This window comes from Leptosomus discolor, chromosome 10 (assembly GCF_034619465.1).
Source record: "Leptosomus discolor isolate bLepDis1 chromosome 10, bLepDis1.hap2, whole genome shotgun sequence".
NCBI lineage: Eukaryota > Metazoa > Chordata > Aves > Leptosomiformes > Leptosomidae > Leptosomus > Leptosomus discolor.
This window is the reverse complement of record NC_141400.1, coordinates 8086426-8098272: the sequence shown is the minus strand read 5'-3', so window position 1 is coordinate 8098272 and position 11847 is coordinate 8086426. Positions and strand designations below refer to the sequence as shown.

General features: G+C 37.6%; 1 protein-coding gene across 1 annotated transcript in view; it reads left to right on the top strand.

Annotated features, from left to right (window-relative positions):
• Positions 1-264: 264 nt before the first annotated feature.
• GABRA1 (gamma-aminobutyric acid type A receptor subunit alpha1) overlaps positions 265-11847 on the top strand; it is a 40083-nt gene continuing 28500 nt past the window's right edge. Inside the window, exons 1-3 of the mRNA XM_086471253.1 lie at positions 265-322; positions 2762-2849; positions 6674-6786. Coding sequence (XP_086327379.1) covers positions 265-322; positions 2762-2849; positions 6674-6786 — 259 coding nt within the window. The remainder of the gene's footprint in view (positions 323-2761; positions 2850-6673; positions 6787-11847) is intronic.

Sequence of the window (11847 nt, the reverse complement as noted above, 5' to 3'; positions counted from 1 at the left end):
TTAATGCACGACCCTTAAAATAGCCTGTTTTGTAAACCGCAAGTGTCCAAAGACTGTCAGCGCAGGCTCCCCCCCGCCGGGCAGCCTCCCCCCAGATCATCCTAGCGCTGCAGATTGTAGAAGGATTTGAGTCTGCAGCCAGAGAGAAAGGGATTAGGGCGAGAGCACTGGAAGTTAAATTGTGCTGCATATAAAAAATGGGCGGATTGGTCTCTAGATGAGAGCTTGGTACCACCTTCCTTTCTAAAATAAAATCTCTCTGGCATGAAGTCACAGCCTATTTCACATCCGGTTTACCCTGGGACGTATTACTACTGTCTTGGTAAAGAGAAAGCTTTTGTTGTATAGCGGCGGCCGGAATATTGGGAAGAGAAATTTGGGTGCTAAGCCCGGAGGAGCGGAGCAGCGGCGGCGCCGGCGATGGCCGAAGCGGAGTGAGCGGCGGAGCCGGAGCCGCGCAGCCTCCGCGCCGCGCGGGCGGGCAGGCAGCCCCGGCAGAGCCGGCCAGCGGCGCCGCGGACCCGCGCCCGAGGGGCTCCCGGTAAGGGCGGGCGGCCGGCCGCTCCCGCGCCCGCGCCCGCGCCCCGCGCCGCGCCGCGCCGCACCCCTCCGGGCGCTCCCTGCTGCGGGCACCGCGTCCAGGCGCGCAGGCGGCTCCTCTCCCCGCTCTCCGCAGGTACCGCCGCTCGGTGTGATTTTTCCTTACCCCTCCAGCCTGAAAATCCGCAGCGATCGATGGGCACTGTAATTTATCTTATTTATTTATTTTTTACCCTGGACTGATTGCCACCGGTCGCTTGGAAAAGGGTTTTTTGGTTTTGGGGCGCTTTTTTTTTTTTTTTTTTTTTTTTTTTTTCTCTCCGAGGGAGGCGGTGGGAGGGGTGGCTTTCTCAGGGTGAGGGGGAAATACAAAGTTGAAATGCTGGGAAGAAAACAAGTCTCCATTTGCGCCTCAGAGATGGGCAAGTCCCTCACCGGGAGTAAAAAATGCATCAAAATGACCCCCCGCCCCCCTTTTTTTTTTTTTTTTTTTTTTTCCAGTGGGCGCTGCTGAAATTCTCCCAGAAGCGTGGCTCTTTCTCCCATTTTGAATCGGAAAACCAGAGCTAGTTTCACAGGCGGTGCGGGCTGGGGGAGGCCAGGGTCTGGGGGCTGCTGGTGTTTAATGCTCCTTGAAAGTCTCTGTTAACATTTGCTTTTTCCAGCTGCAAGAAACTTTCCTTCTCCAGGAATTATAGCGCCTGCATGGGTTTATTGAAGCGGGGGGTGGCAGTGAGAGGGGGGGCGAGCATGGAGCTCAACAGATCAAGATAGTTCAGAATAATTCACTTTCCGTTCTTTATCCCGAGGAGCCTTTTGCAAAGGCAGAAGTTGGCAGGACCGGGAGAAGGCGATTTTTGAAGCCACAGATGTTGCCTTTCCCTTTGTAAGGAGGCTGATCACAGGGCAAGTTAAGATGCAGTCTCGTCCCTAAAGATCTTTATCCACGCTTTCCTGCCACATCCAGCTCCTTCCTATCCAGTTAGATTAGCTCAGCCCCACTCAATGCTTGTCTGCTGATCATTTGGCTATAAACGCATTAATTATATCTCATTGCTTACATACTGCTTTGTAATGATATTTTATTGATTTAAATTGTCCCTGAGAGTGTGCAGTGAATTGGGGTAGCTTTATTTAAAGGTACAACATTTCCATGTCCAGTGCTTCATTTTCTCAGGCATTTAAAAAAACCCTCCAGTTCACTATTGGGGGAAAATACAGGCTTCGTATTTTGTTGCCCTTTATTTAATGTAACAAATACTAAGAATTGACACAGTATATAGATATGTGAAGGGACCTGCAATCTCCTGGGCAATCAGTTGAATCTGGAACACCGATTCCACAAATATCATCTACTTTGTGTTTTGTGGTTTATTAGAAATCGAAAGAAACCTTCTGAGTTGTGTTTCTTTTTAACTCAAAGGTAAACTGAGAGCAACTCAGTGAGGTCTGGCAAGAGGACAGGAGGCATTTGGAGAGGAGAAGGCTACTAATACAAAAACATTTCCTAGCAGCAGAGACTGGTAGAGATTTAGGAGATGGTGTGTAGGTTGTCAGCACATGGTTTGATTATGAATTATGCCCTTTAGCCCAACAAAAATATTAGTGTGCATATGTAGCACAGATCACAGAGTCAGAATCTGATCATTTTACTCCTTCTCTGACACTAATAATTTAGGGAAGAGGAGAGTAGTAATATCTGTGGAAGAAAGTTGCTTCCATCACATCAAAGCAAAGCAGTGGCTGTGAGGGAAGCACTGCTCTCCTCAGTCACACTACCACACACTGACACCTTCCAAGAGGTTTGGAAGGACTCAGACTAGTTCATATCAGACAAAAACCAATTACCCTTGGTTATCTGGAAATGTTATGGACATGCCTTGTCACATTTTCAACACAGGCAGAAACTGAGTAAGAACTGCCAGAGTTTGGGGACAGCAGCTTTAACTCATAATTGTTTTTGTTAAAGCTCAAGAATAATGCAAACAAGAATACACCCTTACTGCAAAATAAATCCCACCTTAAGCCTCTGTGTCTAAGAGTAGAAGGCGAACAGGAGAATAGCCAAGGCCGTGCTCTCTTATTCTCAATGACACGAGCTGTAGTATTGTGAGGTCATTGACTGATATCAAATTATTCTGCAAAAGTTTCCAAAGTCAGACTTTGTTTTCCTTGGTACCTGTTTTAATGTAGGGGATGTTGATGATTATTTTCCTTCTAGTTTCAGAGCCCACCATGAAGAGACTCCTGGTGCTTTGTGACTGCCTCTGGGCCTGGAGCCTCCTTCTGAATGCATTGACTGAAAGAAGGTGGGAGATATTTTTTAATGCACCGACATATTTTGGGAACATTAATTTAATGTAGCAGCATAAGATAAATACTGCATGGGCTGCACTACTACTAAGTGTAGTGGGGAAAGTTAATCCCTGTTCAAATCCCAGCTAAATCTAAATATCTAAATAAGGGAAGACTGAAAGAAAACTACAATTTGTTTGCATAACATCTTTTTTCCAATATCGTGAAAAAAAAAAAGGAAAAGCTTTCTGAAACAAATTGAAACTAAACTACCTCTTAAACACCTGTGCAATCCTTTCTACTCTTACATAATGCCTGCTCAGAAATACAGGTTTCTTTAGAGAGAAAAAAAAAGTGTAATTAAGTTTTTTTAAATCTCATTTAAGTGCTATTTAGTAACTTTATTGTCCCTGTAAGCAGAGGGAAAACTTTCACTTTGTGGGTCAGGATTGTGTCCTAACTTAGTATCTGGTTTTGCAGATCTGAAGTAGGGCTTCCTGGACAGGACATTGGTGTTGTCCTGTCCAGGAAGAGTGCTTGGATGAAGCAGAATTTCTAAGCTGAAACCCTGTAAGAGTTTATGCTTGAAAGACCATGCTGCATTGAATGTTTATGAAATATATGTTGAAATCATAATCTACAAATAGCATTAGTATTAAGAACTATTTCTAGTCATACAACACTTCATCTAACAACTAGTAGGTTAACTAAAGACTATAAAGCAGTTTGGAGTATACTTGAAGTACTCTCTGCAATTCAAAATTCAGTCAAGGTGTTTAAGAAGAGTCACAGATATATTTCTGCATTTTAAAAATAGTAATGTCCTATCGATAATGTTACCTAACGACCAAACAGAGGTAGAAATTCCATATTGTGAACAGTCATCCCTAAAAGATCTATTTGTGTCTTGATCTCCATAGTGTCTCCTTATGCTTTCACAGCTCTAGATAAACTTATCTTCTGGCTGCCTTGAAGATTTTAAAGAGAGTGGAGTGGGCAAAGGTTCATCTGCACAAGCATTTCCTCTAAAAAAAAGAAAAAAAGAATAATAGTGGGTGATTCATGTAACAATTGCTGTATTGAATAAAGGTGACATTTTAGAAGCAATACCTTTATATTGATAATATATTAAGAAATGTGAAATTTGAAGTATGCATGAAACACTTCATCTGGCCTAGCAATAGAATTTTGTGAAAACATGATTATATAGATATGTGTACATTTGTACGTGTACATATATTTATTATATCTGTAATGTATGCATGTGCATTCTTAAAGTGAGAATTAAAACATATCGGACTAGTGTTTAAAAATTATATGGTATGTCAGCATTATAATGACCTGTAGATGGAGTTAGTGCACAGTTTTTTATTATACTGTGGTTTAATGTGAAAACACAATCACATACAGTCCCTTTTTCCTCAAAATGTACACACTTCACACAAAATATATCTGTTTCTAAAGCCATTTTGTTGTAGTAACTTCCCTTGCCTTTTCTTCTGGAGTGCTGTTAATCCTTTATGATAAGAAACAATTGATGAAACAGATAAAGTGTCTGTGATACTGCAAGACACTGTCTTTCCGTATCATTCTTCTTGTCATAAAAAACCCCATCATTAGGACTATTTTAATGTGTATGTTCTGAATGAAAAATCTCAGTCCCTCTGGAGTTACAGTACACTTCATATGTATACAAATGTTCAGATTCTTCCTGTTGTGACCATATGTCAGTTAAAACCAGCCCTAATGGTGCTTTTTACCTCTGATGAAATGGTGGGAAGACCAGGTAAGGGTACTTACAAGTGGGACACCCAGAAAGGAAGCGGTGTGTGGTACTGCATCCTTTCCGACTGCACTGCCACCAGTCTGTCTGTCTGACGCCTCTTCCGCAAACATTTATTTAACACTAAAATTTCTGAAGTGTTTTTATATCCTTTTGCCACCTCAGTCCCGATGACCTTCTGCTACCCTTGAGATATGTATGTACAGCACCTTGTTTACTGACAATGAGTGCTACTATAAAATTTAATCTAGTGAAAAGTCCTGTGTTGCAATTCTACATAAGGCGTATGAGGAATGATCCTTTGAAAGATAATACTCGCTGGAGAAAGCAGGAGAACTTGTTATTTGGTAATATCGAGGGAGCATAAAAGAAAAAGAAATTAATATCTCCATTTAAAATTCAACACTAGGTAGGAAAAATAAATAGAAACTAACCTATTTTTTTATTAAGTGAAATTATATGATACGGCTAGAGGAAACTCATAGTATTTCTAAAAACTGTTAAGAGATTTTGTCTTCTTCATTAGAAACAAAGGTTTATATGCATTAAAATACCCTGAAAATTGTTCTGTATAAAGTCACATCCTATCGAAATAGAACAGAAGTTAGTAAAACTTCCATGAGTGTCTGTTCTGAAACTCATTTAAATTTGTAGTGTTACATATTCAAACCTGTACTGCAAAATAACTTGGCAGCATTTCCAGAGTACCTGTATTCAGGGTGTCTTTCCTCCTTCTCTCTGTATTTGATACAAGGGGAATATACATATGGGATACACAAAGGATGTTTGACTGATGCAGCTTACAGAAAACAATTTCGTAGGTATTTAAACAGAATCAGATCATTTCATGTAACAGTATATTCCTCTTAAATGGTCTGTGCTGGTTAGAGCAGGAACAACTGTCAGAGCACTGGGACCTGCGTATTGCCGTAGCCGTAGAGATAACAAGCCGCCCAATGGAAGAATCACTTTTGTGACTTGACCTGATCCTAACAGAAGTTTTTGGCAGTGCACTGTTTATCCAGTTCAGTAGCAATGTGTGCAACAAAATGATATTTTAGAAAGAGCACTTTTGCTTTTCGTCATGATGACTACACGTTTATAATGGAAGTCTTCCTAGCAATTAATAAAAAACAATACTGTGTCTGGCTTTAAGGCTACTGTAATTTATGATTAAGGGAGTCAGCTATGACAGGGGATTTGGTAAAGGTTTCAGGTTTAAGAAAAAGGTTGATTCTGATGTCATCTACAGCAGACAAAAACCACTAAGCCCAAGGATTTAATTCTGATTTGTATTGATGGAAGTAAGATTTTGGTAGCTGAGTTCAAAGAGCTTAGTTTTATCTTTGTTCAAGCAAAATTTCAGGACCTTTGGCTGAGTTAGAGATAATACATTAGGGATCTGTAAATGAAGCTTTATAGACATGAGAGATTTCCATATCAACAGATGGTTTTGTTACACATTTGTAAGGAAAAGTTGAATGTATTCCTCTAAACCTAATTGCTAAAGGAAAATGGGAAATAAAGGAAAACGAAAATATATCTTGATGTATGAAAATGCACACTCACTTGATTTACTCCTGTATTCATAAAGACATCTCTGTATTTTTGTTTTATCTTTGTTTTAACACTTATTTTCAGTACTTGAGTGCCAGTGTTCTAAATTATTCTATCTTTCTTTGTATGCAAACCCTTTATAACTACCATGAATTAAACACACTATCTTTTGCTGACAAATGAGCCTTTTCCTGAAGAACACACATATTAGAACATTATAACCATTCATGAATAATGAGATATACGTTACAGAACTGACATTCTATTTTCTTACCTTTCCTAGAGAGACACTGATTTTCTATGACTTCACAAAAAATGATCAATTTAAGAAGAAAATGTTTAAATGAAGGAACCCTATAAAGCACTCCAATCTTGCTTTATGGAGAAGATTTTGTAACCAGGAACCAGTATAAGCAAGATTAAACAATTTTGGAATTATTGTTTTGTGAGGTTATTGGTGGATTACTGTTTTTCAGTGTTAACTGTTCTGTATTTCAGCTATGGACAAACCTCGTCACAAGATGAACTTAAAGACAACACCACAGTATTTACCAGAATATTGGATCGTCTGCTGGATGGTTATGATAACCGCTTGAGACCAGGACTGGGAGGTGTGTTGCATTATAATTATCAAGGTTACATGTTAGAAGTCAGTTAAAAGAATGTAATTTTTCCATGATACACTTGCTTTAATTCTGTTTATATATACACATAAAATAATGCTTATACGTAATATCCATCTTTTCAAAAATGCCACGCCTTCTCTGTGATTCATATACTTGGTTTTCTCACACTTATATCCAAAAGAAGAAGAAAATGGTTCACAATTCAAGACGACCTCTGAATATGGATTAAAAATTTGAATGTATACAGAATAAAAGATAATAAAATATGACCTGTGACCTCACAAATGACAAGTTTATGAATCAGGCCTAAACAGCCTATCTATCTATGTATGACTACCTTCATAAGATGTTTTGGTTTTAAAAGTGAAAGCATCAATCAACCTCAGTCACACAAGTCTCAGAGAAGTTTATAAGATTTTTTTTTTTACTTAGGTATATCAGGATTTGTTTCTGTAACGTTTTGACTTCACAGCTTGGTAAAAATGTTTTTCTTCTTCTGCTCTTGGTGCTGAATCCATAAAAAGGTATAAAACCACATAGCAATTACATCTTTATAAAAATGTTGTTAGAAAGCCTAGTCTTTATCACCATCCCTATGTTCATTCTTCAACTTGTTCTACTGTCACATGATCCCAAAACTGGGTCTTAAAAGCTTGCTGTTCACAAACACGGAAGTTCTAAATATACAAGCAAAAATCTGTTCTTTCCAGTGCATGGAAAGGTTGGGTTTACTTCTTTCAGGTGTCTTTTTTTTTTTTTTTTCTTTTGGACTCTTCAGGTAAAAATAAAACAAAGCAACCCACCCCTCAAAGCATAGTTCAAACTGTTTTCATATAATAGCTCTCAGAGGAACTGCATTGTAAGAAGAAGAGGATATTAAATTAAGAATTCTTATACCACCTCCTGCGGATGAAAGGGAAGGTAATTAAGACTAAGCTTATTCTGTGGTTTGAGGCTACCATCTTGCCACAGTTCTTGAATTGTGAGCCAATGGTTTGACTTCACTGACTTCAAGGAATAGCTAAAGATAAAATCTGCTTATAAAGTATTAACACGTTTAAAAATAGGTTGGTCTGTAAATTTTTGTGTGCAATTTCAGATAAAGACAACAAAATAAGAACCGCTTTTTACTTTTCTCTACCAGCACTTTTGCCTGCTTACTTGTAAACTCTTGGACTAGTGTGGAAATAAATGCTCCTTAATCTTTGATTAATGCAACCGTACAGTTCAGTCAGCTACTATATCACAGTAAATAAACACAGCAGAGAAGACAATAAATAAATGAAACTCTGCAAACTGTAGAGTCTGGTACATGTCTACAAGAAAAATCTGAGCATATGATGATTTCTTAGATGAGTTTTGTAGCTATTGTGATTTGTTTAACAGTTACTAGAAGAGCAAACAAAGGGAGATGCAGTGAAAGGATTTTCTCTCATTCTTTGGATTGCAATTTAGAGAACTAAGTGCATCAGTAATCAGTCTTATGTATGTCTGTTTAAATATATGTTTCTGAAGCCAGACTTCAAGGGTGTACTGGGAGAACAGGTCTGCAATACCTCATGAAAGGATCATCCAGTCCGGTTAAAATTTACTCCTGACAGGAAGATTGTTTAACATAACTGCCACTATAGGAGGAAATGAGTCTCTTCACAAACATTAACAGCCATTTGCGTTACTATCAGTTAAAATTAAAAAGGAGTGGAGCACGGGAAATATAGGGTGGAGAGAAGGCAGGACTGGAGTAGTTTCTCTAACCAAGGATTAGAGAAGTTTAAATGATCTTGGCATCCCTCCTTTTTTGAATTGTATTGCATGTTCCTGCCTGTAGCCACGAACCTTGAATATCACAATTTCGCTGTTGCTCAGTACATTATAGTTTCAAGGTGTCAGTTGAACAGAATAAATTTAATTTATCTGTTATATTTGTCAGCTTTGAATACTAGAACTAAGACTACTGAGACTTTTAAAAAATCCCACATCCAATGAAATTGTGGGGAGTAAATTAATGTTTAAAACCAAATAAGAAAGAAGTAGCTTTACTCTTTTGGCTGTTGAATAATGCTTTATTTGAAAGACAGAAATTATAGATTTCAAAAACTAGTGACAAACATCTAGGCCAATGTTTTCAATTCTGGTACCAATTTATAACAAAGGGTTTGCTCAGGAATTTTGAAATTTGAAAATCACCTCTGCAAAATGTTCTTGCTGAGGTATCTAAATATGAACTAAGAACCTCGAGAGGACTCAATTTGACACATTTGATTTAGACACTTAGTATAATGGAGGAATGTGTTATGAAATGTTCCATATGTAAAAACACCCAGTAAGAAATCTAGATCAAGTTGTCAAATATATCACGGGTTTTGGAGTTGGAAGTTCAATAGCCATCAATTATAGCATGATCTGTTGCTGGAAATTTTAACATGTATATGGAAGAGCAATGATGGCTTCGTATCAAATATTCCAATCAGAACATGATTTTTATCTAAAGAGAAAGTTAAGAAAGATATAATATATCAGCATTTTTAGATATATAGAATTAGGTCTCAAACTTATTCATTTCATATTAGCTGTGATGCAGCTACCACAGAATTTATGAGATCAGAGACCCTTATACATATATATTATGTTGATAAATTTTATGCTGTTAGGCACAATGTAAATTTATGTACCACTGAATACACTATAGCACTCTTCCAATTATCCAAAATTGTCTATCCTGTTGTTTCTGTGCCTTCTGAGAAACAGTAGATGAAGTAAAACATTGCGTGGTACAGTTACTTTCTTCTGCAGGAAGGGGCATATTGCAGAAAAATCTCTGCTTATCCCTGCACGACCTCTCCTTCTGTAGTGCAGTCTTTCAGATACATACACCTACAGAAAATAGAATTCTGTGCATGAACAGAAATAGAAAAGAGAAGCCATTTCTCTCTCTCTCACCTATGGAAGAAAAGGTAGCTGATAGTTTCCGTAGTCAATTTATTTGTTTCTCCTTCCTTGTGTTTATGTGTATGCATGAAGAATTCAGTGACAAAAAGGTATTTTTACTGAAAAATTGTAATGAATTGTGAAAGAGGTTTGGTCTTGACCTTGCTCTACTCACTTATAGGAGTAATTTCCTCCTTTTTGAAATAAATGCCATCATAATTCTCTATCCCAAGTTTGCAAGCTTCCTATTAGTGTGGTGAACAGTTTCATTGTTTGGTAGAAATATCCTGGTGAGGAAGATGAGGCACCATGAAGCCAGGAACAAGCTTCTGGAGAGATCTTATTACATTGGTTGGAGCTATACTATATATTCATTGGAAAGCCAGGTTAAAAGGTGGAACATTAAGATAATGAAAAACTTAAGAGATGCTGAATTTTGAATCACTCTTTCAGCATGCATGGAATCAGTGCTAATGCTAAGTCTTTCCTTTCCTTTTTTTAGATCTTCTTTTGAGGTATCACTTCAAAAAGAAAACTAAAAACCACATATGTTCCATAAAGAGTATGGGAATGAAAATTATTATTCATTAGATAACCTCGTAAGGCCATACCTGAAATTAAGTGAGCAGCTCTGAGCATTTTGCTGTTAAACAAAGAAGGAATTATTTCTCATTAACAAGAAAATATAAAAATTGAGTAGGTGACCCATGGGGAAAAATTATAGTGATTGAATAGGCTCGTTATTTAAAAAATGGCATTGTGGCTAAAATTAATCTGATTTTTCTGTAAAAGAACCATGCAGCACTATGTTATACATTGGCACATTTGCACCTCTTACCAACAATTATTGATATAAATTATGTTGTTTAGATCTTTACCTCCTTCATATGTGGGCATAGTCACTTAATCAGACATTGCTAGGAAATAGCATCTGTTGTATTCATCCATAAATACAGACAAATAACTACATTTACAGTTATTTATGCCTGGAAAATAGAACTTTCAAAATGAATATAAAAACGTTCTGAATCATACTAGAGGACACCTATTAACTCTACGAGAGGATAATAATTTACAAAAAGCAAGGAGGAGGAATTGCAGAAAGTAGAACATATTGAAGTTGGAAAAGAGGAAATCATGACAGACATTAAGGGAAAAAATAAACAGTGAAGTCATTTAGATAACAGCACAATTTTCTGTGGAAACTATCTGTATCGTAGAACTAGAGGTGATCAGAAATAGGCTAAATAATAAAGATGCTGTTCTCTTTTTAAATGCACAATCCTGAACAAAATAAAGGCTCAGATAGTGTTGGGAAGGAGTCATATAAGTAGGAAAATTCACCTCAATGTTTGGTGACCTCTCCTAGTAAACCACTGTATCTAGAGCAGGAGTTTAAAAGAATTGAAAAGCAATGAAAAAATGGTGGAAAAAGTAAGTTTCTCAGATAAATGTATATGCCGTTGCCTGTTCTGGCTTGTCTTCATGTGAGGAACAGAGATGAGACCTGGGATGCCACCATTTAGAGTGCTGCAGTGGAGAGAGGGCAGACTTGCGCAGGGCAGGTTGTTTGTACTTGGTGCTGAGATTCATTAACATGAAATCAGGTGCAGCTACAGATTTTTTTAAGACTACCACGTTTGCAGTGCACACATCCCCTCTCTAAAACTAGAGGATATCATGCAGTCTGTGACCTTTTAACTTAGAATAATTTTAAATGTGGTTTATCGTTTTGAGAGGGATTTTGTAATAGAAAGGTTGTTTAATACAGAACTAAGAAGAACAAAAGTAGGTTTGATTAGGCAGACCAGAATCTTCCTAAATGAAATTTCCTTTGTAGTTGAGTCAAATGCCCATTAGATCATCCCAAGTAGATTATCGATATTACTTTAGTATTGAACAGAATTACACTTGTTTTATGCTATCAGTAAAAGTTGTTTGTTGATCTGTCCTGTGTGATGTTTATCAAAATTGAGTGTGACTGTCCTTAAGTGGGACGTCAGTCCATCTCAGGCAATTCATTACTTCTACAGAGTGCTTATATTTAGAGTGATGGAAAGTAAACCTGACAGTATTATGTTAATTAGATTTTAAAATTCAGTTTTATGAGAACATTAT